Source organism: Oncorhynchus mykiss, chromosome 6 (genome assembly GCF_057628025.1).
Source record: "Oncorhynchus mykiss isolate SJ-2025 chromosome 6, ASM5762802v1, whole genome shotgun sequence".
NCBI lineage: Eukaryota > Metazoa > Chordata > Actinopteri > Salmoniformes > Salmonidae > Oncorhynchus > Oncorhynchus mykiss.
Window position 1 is genome coordinate 18,473,173 of NC_143027.1, and position 14,395 is coordinate 18,487,567.

The following is a 14,395-nucleotide window of genomic DNA, read 5'->3' on the forward strand; positions in this document are numbered from 1 at the left end:
TTCCTCCAGCCTCTTCTCAAGGTCTTTTGCTGTTGTTCTGGGATTGATTTGCACTTTCCGCACCAAAGTACATTAATCTCTAGGAAACAGAATGCGTCACCTTCCTGAGCGGTATGATGGCTGCGTGGTCCCATGGTGTTTATACTTGCGTACTATTGTTTGTAAAGATGAACGTGTTACCTTCAGGTGTTTGGAAATTGCTCCCAAGGATGAACCAGACTTGTGGAGGTCTACACTTTTTTTTCTGAGGTCTTGGCTGACTTCTTTTGATTTTCCCATGGTGTCAAGCAAAGTTTGAAGGTAGGCATTGAAATACATCCACCTCCAATTAACTCAAATTATGTAAATTAGCCTATCAGAAGCTTCTAAAGCCAAGACATAATTTTCTGGAATCTTCCAAGCAGTTTAAAGGCACAGTCAACTTAGTGTATGTAAACTTCTGACCCACTGGAATTGTGATACAGTGAATTATAAGTGAAATAATCTGTCTGAAAACAATTGCTGGAAAAATTACTTATCATGAACAAAGTAGATGTCTTAACCGACTTGCCAAAACTATATTTTGTTAAGAAGAAATTTGATGAGTGGTTGAAAAACAAGTTTTAATGACTCCAACCTAAGTGTATGTAAACTTCCGACTTCAACTGTATGTATATCTATATATATATATTGTTTTTGAGACAATATGTGTGGGCAGACGATGCAATTGGAGGAACCATTTTATGCATATTCCATAATGATATTCGGTACAAACTTTGATTGAGAAATTATGTTGTCATATTTTTTTTTTTAAAGAGCTCCCTCCCCTAAAACAATTGTACTACACCACGCATTAAATTGTATGTCTAGACTTGACAGAAATAGTAGCAAAAGGTGAATGTTTAACTTTCGTTGCACACATAGACAAAAATGTTGGGATTACATAATGACAAAAGTTTGACTTCAGAATGTATTACTCAGCAGTGATGCTGTCGGTCTGAATGGAGCGCAAGACCTAAGCTACTATGCGTTGTAGGTAGGTTGCACATTGCTCGAATAATATGGAAATAGGCCTAGGCCAACCATCAATTATTTTATTTTGCTCAGCTATAAAGTTTTCTTTTGACTTGTCATTCGTTTCCATTTGGGTATTGTTTGACTTCTCATTCGTTTCCATTTTGGTATTGTTTGACTTCTCATTCGTTTCCATTTTTGACTTCTCATTCGTTTCCATTTGGGTATTGTTTGACTTCTCATTCGTTTCCATTTGGGTATTGTTTGACTTCTCATTCGTTTCCTTTTGGGTATTGTTTGACTTCTCATTCGTTTCCATTTGGGTATTGTTTGACTTCTCATTCGTTTCCATTTGGGTATTGTTTGACTTCTCATTCGTTTCCATTTGGGTATTGTTTGACTTCTCATTCGTTTCCTTTTGGGTATTGTTTGACTTCTCATTCGTTTCCTTTTGGGTATTGTTTGACTTCTCATTCGTTTCCTTTTGGGTATTGTTTGACTTCTCATTCGTTTCCTTTTGGGTATTGTTTGACTTCTCATTCGTTTCCATTTGGGTATTGTTTGACTTCTCATTCGTTTCCATTTGGGTATTGTTTGACTTCTCATTTGTTTCCTTTTGGGTATTGTTTGACTTCTCATTCGTTTCCTTTTGGGTATTGTTTGACTTCTCATTCGTTTCCATTTGGGTATCATTTCCATTTGGGTATTGTTTGACTTCTCATTCGTTTCCATTTGGGTATTGTTTGACTTCTCATTCGTTTCCATTTGGGTATTGTTTGACTTCTCATTCGTTTCCATTTGGGTATTGTTTGACTTCTCATTCGTTTCCATTTGGGTATTGTTTGACTTCTCATTCGTTTCCATTTGGGTATTGTTTGACTTCTCATTCGTTTCCATTTGGGTATTGTTTGACTTCTCATTCGTTTCCATTTGGGTATTGTTCGCTCAATTTCACTTACTGTGGCCTGAAATATTTGTCATTCAAAATAAAACTGTGATTGAGAATAGCCAAGCTATAGACTACGACTTTAATTCCCATTTCAAAGCTGCAACTTCAGGACAAACACGTTATTATAATATTTGGGAAACACACTTCATAACTTGTCATTTATGATATTTCAGTTATTTGGATTAGTCTAGGCGTTTGGCCGTTTGGTTCACAATGGCAATGAGGCATTTTATTTGTCATGCATGCTTCATTTCATTCTTATACTAGCCTACAAGCTTTGCTCAAATGTAAGGTTCGTTCAAAACAACTCATTTTATGTTTTCTTATCTTGCTATTGTTTGTTCTATCAATCTCATTATTACCTTCCCATGTTTTTATCTTATTCAAATACAATTAAAAACTTTCTAAGCCTACTAGAACTGTTCAATTCATTTATTGTTTAGTCATGAAATAGCGCAGTGGGAGAAATCCAGGATGCATAAAACTGAGAAGCTTAATAGGTCAAGTCATATCCAGAGAGAGAGAAAAAAAATAGCTTGCGGGATTGTGTACCCACATGTGCATACCACCCCAACACCGTATTGCAAGCAAAACCTTTTAGCAGCTCCCCTCTTGACAGAGAGTATATTTCATGCAATTCTACACATTTTCATAATGGGGCGTAGAGAACATGTTGCAGTTTTAAAGCAATGTTGCAATTCTACACATTTTGCTTTGGGGTTGAGAGAAGACTTTGCAATTTTATAACACATTTCATGCAATTGTACTCATTTTGCTATGGGGTGGAGAGAAGTTTTTAATATGATATCTGAGTGAGACTGACTAACAAAATCAATGGGGGCTCCCTGGACAGTAATTTGAGTGACCATCAATGACTGACACACTGTAAGAGAAAATCTGCTGAAGCACAACCAAATTTCAAAATTGCACTTTGTGTATTCTAATATTCTATGTTGATCCGAGGGCTTTCAAAAGTGGCCGCCAGTTGCCCATCCTCTGTCACATCATGATGTCATTAACATCGACGATGGCTGCTAATCATCCCCGATAGACGGTGCTATGGTAATATACCCAACCCTAGTAGAAGTGAATAGAAAGCTGTGTTACGGTACCTCTTCACTCTTCAGCTCGCCACTGTAGCTACCACACTGCCAGGCCAGGGAGCGTGACCCGGTGGGCTCAGCCCAGGTATAGTACACCGCCTTCCCCGGGCTCAGCTTGTCCTTCTCCTTCTGACTGCTATTTGTGCATACACGCACGCACACACACACACGTAACGGGAAAGAGTTAGAAAGCACACACACAAGACCACGCAAACCCCACCACTAGGAAGATGGCAGACAGTCAGAAAAAAACATGGGTGATGGAAATGGGTTGGGGAAAATGGAAGGCACTGCCATAGTCCCATCCAAGCAGCAGCAGAGCCCCACTATGAAGCAAATGAACCTGGAATATAGGGGGAGGTCAAATGGCAAACAGTCATAACATTGTGAAGCCGGAGTTCCTCCTTGATCACTCCACACTCTGTAGTTTGGTCACTAACAATCAGTTGACTCGTGGTTGTTGAACCATACAGTGATATTAATATGTAATACAATATTTTTAAGCATTTATATAATGCACATAATCTATTTTCTTGTGGAGTGGCATGTAAGCACCAAAACCGAACAAAGGCTCTTCCCCTTCACCTGCGGTTACCTGGGGGTCCAGCTCTGACCACACTCTGACCACTCCTGAACCATGAAATGGGAACACACAGACTGCAAACACCACCGTATATGTGTACGTTCGCTCTATGGCCCATGTCTTCTGCATTAGTAATTGTATGCTAGGGAGAGAATTTAAAGCTCCCCAATATGTCCACCCCATCTGAAGCAAGTCACTCATTCGGTCTGTTCCTAACCCATATCCCTCTCCCTCCCTCCCTCCCCCCAAGGTCTGAGTGGGTGAGAGCCAGAGTACCCGTGGGGCTGGGTCCTGCTACCTGCGCTGGGTCTCCTCTAGTGAGAAGGAGAGTTCGAGCAGCTCGTCTGCCAAGCATTTTGACGAGTCTCTCCGCAATCTGCCCGTCAAAACAAAAACCAAGCAAATCCATAAACACACACAAACTCTGTCAACAGGAAAGAGCACACATTCACATTTCAGACAAACAATGTGTCACTAGCAAAGGATTCTGACTTAAAGCAAAATAAGTGTCAATCACAAGTCACTAACCAAAGGAAATTCATCCATGCAAACAGGGCAAATACAGACAAAACACAAAATTGAAGAAAACAAAAACCCTGTATTAAAACAAATAAAAAGTAAGTGCAAACAACAAAGAAAACCGAGGGACAACAAGTAAAAACAAAAGATAGGGGTGTATCCTGCACGCAGCACAGCCTGGGAAGTTTGCTGAACCTGAGGCTGTAAACATGCAGGTTTCATTCAGAAACCAATGAGGACAGCCTCAACACTTATTTTGTACTGTTAACTTATGTCCCCATAAATAATCGCCACTATCTCAAGGACACTGCTAAAAGGAAAGTTGAGACATCCCACTTCAAGATAGACTAAGATTTATGAGGAATATAGGTTGTTTCAGTGCATTGCACCTGTTTTAAGAATAAAATGTCACCCATTTAACATATTTCTGCTTATTGCCCTGTTTACCTACCTTCCTCCCTCCCCATCCTTCCCCTCCTCCCCCATCCACCCCCTCCCTCCAGTCTTTCCTTTACCTCTGGTAGAACTCCAGCGTCTGCTCCAGGGTGTGGTTGATGATGAGGAAGGGGGCGGCTCCATCGTGGTAGTCCGAAAAACGGATAATGATTGAGTGGTCTGATAGGTTCACGTCCACAATGACTCCGCCCAGCTGGAAAATACAGGAGGAAAGCCAAATTAAAAGTGGTAGTACTAGTACATTAAGGAACCCAACTTGGAAAATGTATTTATCGCCACATCATCAGCTTATACAGTAGTTACCCACAAACACTCCAGTAGAGTCCTTAAGTTTGTGTGTGTGTGTAGTGCAATTTCAGGCATTACTCACAGTGTTGTCCAGGTGCAGCAACAGGCAGTTTTCTGGTTTGGTGAAGTCCATGGTTTGAGGGGTTGATTGACAGCCTTCTACCTTGATTTTGAGCTTCTTGGAGTCCTTCTCTGGCCAGAATGGGATGGCTGCCTGAGTAGCACAGAGAGAACGAGAGAAGCAAGTGAGAGAGAGAAGAGAGTGAGACAAAAACAGAGAGGTCAGTTTCACTACATGGATATGCTACTGTATGCAGGGTAGGGCTCCATTATTCCATTAAAAAAATCTGTCAATTTAGGAAAATAACTGATATTCAAGCCCTGATTTGAACATATTTTTACTATTAGCACTTTTCATTGCACTTCCTGAATGGATTGAATTGCATTGCATTGGGGGTAGTAGGTAGCTCTAGTTGTGGTACCTGGTGTGGTTTGGCCTTGGTCCAGTGGTCCTGGCCCTCCTCTCCCACCCAGATCACATGCTTGGTCCTGTTCACCAACAGGTAGTATGGCACAAAGCTCACGATACGGGTCAGGCTGAAACTGCTGGGGTCGATCTTCACCCCGATCTTCAATCAAACCATAGAAAGCCACAATCAACCTGAATCAATCCACTCATCATCTGTGGATTGTTCAATTTTCAGCAAATCACACTCCATGACCATTCTGAAAGTTGTTGAAAGGGTGAACATCAACCAACACTGTAATTCTGCTGGTGTCACTTCAAATAAACTCCCAGCTGGTTCTCTGCTAGTAGTCTTGATTCACCACCACTTACCAGGTAATCTTTGAGCCTCCCTTTGCACTTCACTTCACCATAGCTACCCACGGTATCCAGGGAGAAATCATCAGACAGCTCGCTGTCCGAGATCATCAGCCGCACCTGCCACGGGGAGAGAGAAAGGTTTGGCGAGACAAGCAGTAAGGATTAGGTCTTTAAGATTAGGCATTATCATTTAAAAGCCCAGTCCTTGTTTAAATAAAAAAAATAGCAGGCCCGCCATTTGGTGTGCGCTTTGACCTAAGTCAATCCCCACCCACTACCTTGTTGTTGTGCAGAAAGTTGCGTGGCTTGAAGGAGAAGAGCAGGGGCATGTCATAGTCCATGGCGTGTTTGCGGTGGATGTCGTCGGCCTTGTATTGTAGCAGGCGACCCGTCTTGTTCACCATCCAGTAGGGAGAATGGATGGCCACCTCAGTCAGGCCCGCATCGTACTTCACATGCACCGCAATGTCCAGCTCTGCCCGCTTCCTTTCTCCACCTTCCCCTAACCTAACCTCCTCCTCTTCATCGCGCAGGGAGTGGAACACAATGAAGGTGATCTCGTCCTGGTCGCCACGGAGACCATAGTGGGCCTTCCAATCCTGCCCCAGGTAGTTGAGGAGGTGGAGTTCCAGGCTTGACAGGTCCATGACGGCGGTGTGAAGCTCTGCTGAGTGGCCGTCCATCAATGTGATGGGGGTGGGCTCTTCACTATCCTGTCAGCCAATCAACACACACAATATCAATCAGTGACCAATAATAGTCATGTGAAGGTCTGAGGATATATGACATACATATATATCCAGTGGTAGAAAAAGTACCCAGTAGTCATACTTGAGTAAAAGTAAAGATACCTTAAAAATAAAATGACTCAAGTAAAAGTCACCCAGTAAAATACTACTTGAGTAAAAGTATTTGGTTTCAAATATACTTAAGTATCAAAAGTAAACGTAATTACTAAAATATAAGTAAAAGTGGAAATGATTTCAAATTCCTTAAATAAAGCAAAGCAGACGGTAGGGCTGGGCGATATGGCCAAAATATTATATCACGGTATTTAAAAAAAAAACTGGACGGTATGACGGTATTTTTAGTTTTTGAATAATAAAAGTTATACATTTGCTTTATGAGTAGTGAGTGATCCTAGGGTACTTTATGAGTAGTGAGTGATCCTAGGGTACTTTATGAGTAGTGAGTGATCCTAGGGTGGCGACACATGCATTCTAAGTGATATCAATGAGTCTTTCTCCATTCTGATTGTTATATACTGTTCAATTCAACTTCAACCAAAACAAATTACAGCACTTTTATAATTTCTGCATTTCCTGCATTCAATTGCAGTGGTGGAAAAATACCCAATTGTTATACTTGAGTAAAAATAAAGATACGTTAATAGAAAATAACTCAAGTGAAAGTCACCCAGTAAAATACTACTTGAGTAAAAGTATAAAAGTATTTCATTTTAAATTAAGTATCAAAAGTAAATGTTATTGCTAAAATATACTTAAGTATCAAAAGTAAAAGTATAAATCCTTTCAAATTCCTTATATTAAGCAAACCAGATACCAGATGGCACCATTTTCTTTTTTTTTTTTTTTAATTTCCAGATAGCCAGGGACACACTCCAACACTAAGACGTAAAAACAAAAATATAACTGTTTGGCCATAATGACCATCGTTATATTTGGAGGAAAAATGGGGATGCTTGCAAGCCGAAGAACACCATCCCAACCGTGAAGCACGGTGGTGGCAGCATCATGTTGTGGGGGTGCTTTGCTGCAGGAGGGACTGATGCACTTCACAAAATAGATGGCTTCATGAGGATGGACAATTACGAGAATATATTGAAGCAACATCTCAAGACATGTCAGGAAGTTAAAGCTTGGTCGCAAATGGGTCTTCCAAATGGACAATGGCCCCAAGCATACTTCCAAATTGTGGCAAAATAGCTTAAGGACAACAAAGTCAAGGTATTGGAGTGGCCATCACAAAGCCCTGACCTCAATCCTATAGGAAATTTGTGGGCAGAACTGAAAAAGCTTGTGCGAGCAAGGAGGCCTACAAACCTGACTCAGTTGCACCAGCTCTGTCAGGAGGAATGGGACAAAATTCACCCAACTTATTGTGGGAAGCTTGTGGAAGGCTACCCGAAACGTTTGACCCAAGATAAATAATTTAAAGGCAATGCTACCAAATACTAATTGAGTGTATGTGAACTGACCCACTGGGAATGTGATGAAAGAAATAAAAGCTGAAATAAATCCCTCTATCAACTGTTATTCTGACATTTCACATTCTTAAAATAAAGTGATGACCCTAACTGACCTAAGACAGGGAATTTTTATGTCAGGAATTGTTAAAAACTGAGTTTAAATGTATTTGGCTAAGGTGTATGTAAACTTCCGACTTCAACTGTATATCTATGTGCAGTATGAAGGTGATAGAGGAGCAGTTGTAACATACTGTAGGTCCATTTCTCTGCTGGTGGGTAGGGACTCAGGAGTAATGTGGGTAGTAGCCACTGATCTGTCTATGTGTGTGTGTTTTGTTTTTCTTCACAACAATAGTGAAAGAAGTCAAATTTGGACAAGTGGGGAGATTTCGCCGGTCTGAACAAGGAAAAGGCTATTTTAGGCTTATCAATTGTTTTCAATGACGATGATTGTTCCTTGATTGTTTGGTCCCCACAAGGATAAAAAAAACAAGTGTGTGTGTGTGTACCTGTAGGCGATAGGTGATGGGGTAGGGTAGAAGGTTCCGGAGCAGGACGGAGGGCCACAGGTGCAGGATGTAGGGCTCATCAAAGTGCTCCCCGGCCACTCCCGTGTGTTGTGATGTCACTGTGTCTTTCAGAGGTACGATGTTGACCATTAGCACGCTGGCGCTGTTGCCATGTCGATGACAGGTCTGCTGTACACGTGCGCCAGGCTGCTGACTCACTGACTCGTAGCTGAAGCCCTCGGAAGAATCATATTGATTGTCTCCTTCGGTTACCGGCTGCAGGCTCAACTTTGACCTAAGGGGGTGGACACACAGCAGTCAGTGTGTGTGTGGTGTGTGTGTGTTGAGGACAACTTCCTGGGCTTCAGGAGGAAGGCCAATGGAAAATTGGACACTCGTTCTGCAGGGTTTGGAGTCTGGTCAGACCTCAATGACATGTGCAACCGGAATAGAGTGGAGCTCTGATGAACATGGACTGATATGCAAACTGAGCCAGTGACTGCCTCTGATGCAGTTGTGGCAGATTGCAGTGTTTTTGTGGAGGCTTCTGTCACCCATGATGGAACATCTCATCCTACATCCAGGACAACACTCCTTGGTATCAGACGGATGCAGCTACTGCAACACTGGACTGGCCCGAGGCAGCAGGGGAAACTCACTGCCCTGGACTGTGCTGACCACTGTCGCCCATTGGAGGCAGGTAGCCTAGTGGTTAGACTAGTAACCAAAAGGTTGCAAGATCGAATCCCCGAGCTGACAAGCTGTCGTTCTGCCCTGAACAAGGCAGTTAACCCACTGTTCCTAGGCCATCATTGAAAATAAGAATTTGTTCTTAACTGACTTGCCTAGTTAAATAAAGGTAAAATAAAATAAAATTCCATGTACCAGAATGCTTCCATTGGCAAGGACATTCTCACCTTTACTGTTAAGGCGAGGCTGCAAGTTCTACCAACAAAATATAAACTAGTACTCTGGTACCCTGCAAGCCATAACCCATTTTGTATTATACATGTGTCAAATGTAATGGAGTCCATGTTGTGAATGGTTGCTGTTCATACAAGGATTTGTACTATTGCTAGTCATGACCTCTTTGTCGACCTGATAGCCAGCGAGGTGAGACCGGTAGTCTCACCAACAGCACACATCCAGGAAGCTGGTTTGATCTAAATTATTAATGTGTTTTCCTGTGTACCAAATACGCCAGATGTTGTTGTTGTTGTGGGGGGGTACTCATTTGATGGCTACATGGGGCAGGCCTTTGCCGATAAGCTGCTGAAATACCAGCCCCTCGTGGCACGCTTGGACAGCCTCATGCATACAGGGACCTATGAAATGTTTGGATCCTTTTTTACTGTAAATTTGATTGGTGGACTCAAAGTATTGAAATGTATGTGTGCTACCTGTAGGAGTCGAGAGGCACGCAGAACTCCTCTGTAGGTAATGACATCCCCAGACACATGGAGCCCTCCATCACTCTGAACGGGATGGAAAAGTGGTTTATGATCTGTAAGGGAGACATGAGAAAGAGACACGTTGTTCAGATAGAAATTATATTCTCTGATGTCACGTTTAGTACATTCTGGGGTTCGAGTTAAGTACAGTGGAGAGAGAAGGAAGAGGGGTAGGGAAGCAATCCCCCCCCCCCCCCCCCCCCCCCCCGGTGACTGTAACTTGCCTGGAAGGGAGAGCGGATCTTGATGTGCTTGCTTCCCTGCACAGAGTAGATCTGACAGACCAGGAAGCGGGTGACCCCAGAGACTTTGTGCATGACACTGTACATACCACGCCCCACTTTGATCAACGGGATCATGCTGGCTGAAGTGTGGCCCGCCGGAGCTGAGGACAAGAACATCAAAAGCCATGAGATCAACAACTAAATTGACCCTAGACCCAGCGAACTACTTGTGTTAGCTCCGCAAACAAATGCCAGAGCATTAGGTCAGAACGCTAACACTGTCTTTGACCCAGGGTCTAAATATCAAGGATCGTATTCATAAAGCAACTCAGAGTAGGAGCGCTGATCTAGGATCAGGTCCCGTGTCCATATAATCTTATTCATTATGATATAAAAAGCAAGACTGATCCCTAGATTAGAAGTCCTACTCTGAATATGGGTGCTGGTCTGCACTGGTGTAACTGTTGTAACTGTGTTGCTTACTGGGCTGTATGTAGTAGTCCTTGGCCACCAGCGAGGTCATGGCAGAGAACTGGTCTGAGTGGGTGGTGGTGCGACGGTAGTCCATGTTGACACTCTCTCCGTTCTGCAGCTCTACACGGTTCTCTGTGGCCTCACAGCCCAGGGGGCAGAACATATCACTGTACACCACTGACACAGTCAGACCCAGACGGTTCTTCACCACGAACGGCGCCTCGTCCTCCTGGAAACACTCTGATGTCTGCTTGGCCGCCTCCGCAAAGGCCTGCCATGCATTCACAAGCACGTTGGGATGTACAAGAAATAAGGACTACACCAAGCTATCCCAACACATTAAAAACAACCCACTTAGACATAAAAAGTTATTCTTTAAAATGTTTTATTGTGATTATTATTGACAGTATAGATTACGTGATTCCATAATTTATTTTTTAAATTGTTCACAAAAAAGTAATATTTTCAGCTAGTCAATTGAATAGCACATACAAGAGTGCTGGTGTGTGACGTCATTGACTTACCGTGCCCAGGTTACTGAGCATGCCCAGTCCACACTTGGAGAGGGTGATATTGAGCTGGTCCTTGCTGCTGATGCTGATGATAGTCTTGTAGTCTGGGATGCTGTAGTCTACTTCATCTGATATACCTGAGTACTTTACTGGCTTCTTCTTCATCTGCAGTTGGGGGAAATCATGGCCGTTAAGTGTGTGGTGGACAGTGTGTTTACACTATCTGGATGAGCGATGTGTGTGGAACATGGGACAGTGTTTGTGAGTTTGTGTGTGTGTGGTGTGACTGAGAAATTATTTAAAGGTTGACATTGGGCAGAAAATCTTTAAAAAAAAAGTTTTCTGCTGTATAACTGATCAATGCACTATCATACCATATCTCTACAGCTTCCGTCCAAAAATAAATCCTGTGAAATGACGTCAACACATACTGGAAGAGTTACTGGCTAGCATTTTTGTCACCTAAAACCCTCACAAACTTCTACAGATGCACAATTGAGAGCATCCTGTCGGGCTGTATCACCACCTGGTACGGCAACTGCACCGCCCACAACCGCAAGGCTCTCCAGATGATGGTGCGGTCTGCACAACGCATCACCGGGGGCAAACGAACTGCCCTCCAGGACCCCTACAGCACCCGATGTCACAGGAAGGCCAAAAAGATCATCAAGGACAACAACCACCCGAGCCACTGCCTGTTCACCACGCTACCATCCAGAAGACGAGGTCAGTACTGATGCATCAAAGCTGGGACCGAGAGACTGAAAAACAGCTTTTATCTCAAAGCCATCAGACTGTTAAACAGCCATCACTAACACAGAGAGGCTGCTGCCTACATACAGACTTAAAATCATTGGCTACTTTAATAAATGGATCACTAGCCACTTTAATAATGCCACTTTAATAATGTTTACATGTCTTGCATTACTCATCTCATATGTATATACTGTATTTTATACCATCTATTGCATCTTTCCTATGCCTCTCTGACATTGCTCATCCATATATTTATATTCTTATTCCATTCCTTACTTAGATTTGTGTGTATTAGGTAGTTGTTGTGGAATTGTTAGATTACTTGTTAGATATTGCTGCACTGTCGGAACTAGAAGCACAAGCATTCCGCTGCACTCACAATAACATCTGCTATCTGTGTATGTGAGCAATAAAATTTGATTTGCACAGTGGCTAGCTTAGCTAACGAACTAGCAACGTTTGTTGCGGCGTGCATGACCAGAATGACACATCGATGAACCACCAAAGGCACACCCCATTTCTGTTAGAAAATTGAGTAAGAGGCGGAGTTGGACCGTTTTTCGTGCCCAAAGTCGACCTTTAAGGGTCACCTTTAATCCCAGAGTCCAGGATCTGAAGCCGTCTCTGATCTCGTCCTCTAGGGGCTCCAGCAGAGGCTCCCACACCCCCATCACCTCGTTGAAGTAGTGAACCTAAACACACAACACTATGTTACAGTACACCAAATGCAGTCTGACTAAACCCACAGTTGAAGTTGGAAGTTTACATACACTTAGGTTGGAGTCATTCAAACTTGTTTTTCAACCACTCCACAAATTTCTTGTAAACAAACTATAGTTTTGGCAAGTCGGTTAGGACATCTACTTTGTGAATGACACAAGTAATTTTTCCAACAATTGTTTACAGACAGATTATTTCACTTATTCACTGTATCACAATTCCAGTGGGTCAGACGTTTACATACACTAAGTTGACTGTGCCTTTAAACAGCTTGGAAAATTCCAGAAAATGATGTCATGGCTTTAGAAGCATCTGATAGGCTAATTGACATAATTTGAGTCAATTGGAGGTGTACCTGTAGATGTATTTCAAGGCCTACATTCAAACTTAGTGCCTCTTTTCTTGACATCATGGGAAAATCAAAATAAATCAGCCAAGACCTCAGAAAACAATTGTAGACCTCCACAAGTCTGGTTCATCCTTGGGAGCAATTTAGAAAAGCCTGAAGGTACCACATTCATCTGTACAAACAGTGGTACGCAAGTATAAACACCATGGGACCACGCAGCCATCATACAGCTCAGGAAGGAGACGCATTCTGTCTCCTAGAGATGAAAGTACTTTGGTGCAAAAAGTGCAAATCAATCCCAGAACAACAGCAAAGGACCTTGTGAAGATGCTGGAGGAAACAGGCACAAAAGTATCTATATCCACAGTAAAAACGACTCCTATATTGACATAACCTGAAAGGCCGCTCAGCAAGGAAGAACTACGGTTTGCAACTGCACATGGGGACAAAGATCGTACTTTTGGGAGAAATGTCCTATGGTCTGATGAAACAAAAATAGATGTGTTTCGCCATAAAGACCATCGTTATGTTTGGAGGAAAAAGGGGGAGGCTTGCAGAAGAACACCACAGCCGAAGAACACCATCCCAACTGTGAAGCATGGGGGTGGCAGCATCATGTTGTGGGGGTGCTTTGCTGCAGGAGGACTGGTGCACGTCACAAAATAGATGGCATCATGAGGGAGAAAAATTATGTGGATATATTGATGCAACATCTCAAGACATCAGTCAGGTCGCAAATGGGAATGTCTACAAGGATTAAATGTCAGGAATTATGAAAAACTGAGTTTAAATGTATTTGGCTAAGGTGTATGTAAATTTCCAACTTCAACTGTATATTTTAGTTGAATTGAGGTTGTGTAGAAGTTGTGAAAATGTTGTGTAGATGTGTAAAGGTTGTGTAAATGTTTTGTAGATGTTGTTTAGAGGTAGTGTAGAGGTCGCATGCAGAGATGTGCGGTGCCTGACCTCCAGGTTGAGCTGGCTGTGCAGGTTGATGAGGGTGCTCCAGTTCTTGACGTCCCCGTGGAAGGAGGACTTGGCCAGCAGCATGGGGACGGTACGGTGGCCCACCCCTGCCTCCAGGGTCAGGCAGATGGAGGAAATGGCCACCTGCAGGGACTCACCCTGGGGAATCAGCCGGACCAGGGACTGGGCATCCTCGTCTTTACCCTCCTCCTCCAGGAACCACAGCTTGAGATCCCGCCAGGACCGGCGCTCCCACAGGTCTGGGGGCACGGGGCTCTCCAGCTCCGACTGGGGCATGTCTGCACCGGCCGGGCTCAGCACCGACTGGATGGTGATCACTGTGTTGATGATGATGGGCGACACCTGTGGGAAGGGGGCACAGAGGAGAATGGAATGTAAGACACATTACTCTGGTTTTGGCAGCTGTGCCAGAAATAAAAACATAAGAAAAAGTGACAAGGTATTTTATTAGTGAGATGCTTCTTCCTGTTCCGTTTTTTGACCGTGG

General features: G+C 43.1%; 1 protein-coding gene across 7 annotated transcripts in view; it reads right to left on the reverse strand.

Moving 5' to 3' along the window:
* Nucleotides 1-14,395, reverse strand: part of LOC110525386 (intermembrane lipid transfer protein VPS13A) — a 66,906-nt gene that overhangs the window by 28,358 nt on the left and 24,153 nt on the right. For 6 of the 7 annotated variants that reach the window (XM_090237111.1, XM_036979520.2, XM_090237110.1 and 3 more), the window contains exons 40-52: nt 13,888-14,250; nt 12,443-12,544; nt 11,109-11,261; nt 10,594-10,855; nt 10,111-10,271; nt 9,836-9,939; nt 8,436-8,730; nt 5,996-6,430; nt 5,730-5,834; nt 5,374-5,520; nt 4,974-5,105; nt 4,663-4,796; nt 3,055-3,181 (exon numbers count right to left, since the gene is read on the reverse strand). In XM_090237111.1, the coding sequence (XP_090093237.1) occupies nt 3,055-3,181; nt 4,663-4,796; nt 4,974-5,105; nt 5,374-5,520; nt 5,730-5,834; nt 5,996-6,430; nt 8,436-8,730; nt 9,836-9,939; nt 10,111-10,271; nt 10,594-10,855; nt 11,109-11,261; nt 12,443-12,544; nt 13,888-14,250 (2,520 nt within the window). Of the gene's footprint in view, nt 1-3,054; nt 3,182-3,926; nt 4,005-4,662; nt 4,797-4,973; nt 5,106-5,373; nt 5,521-5,729; nt 5,835-5,995; nt 6,431-8,435; nt 8,731-9,835; nt 9,940-10,110; nt 10,272-10,593; nt 10,856-11,108; nt 11,262-12,442; nt 12,545-13,887; nt 14,251-14,395 lie in introns of all 7 variants that reach the window. The other variant, XM_090237112.1, reaches the window with a different exon arrangement.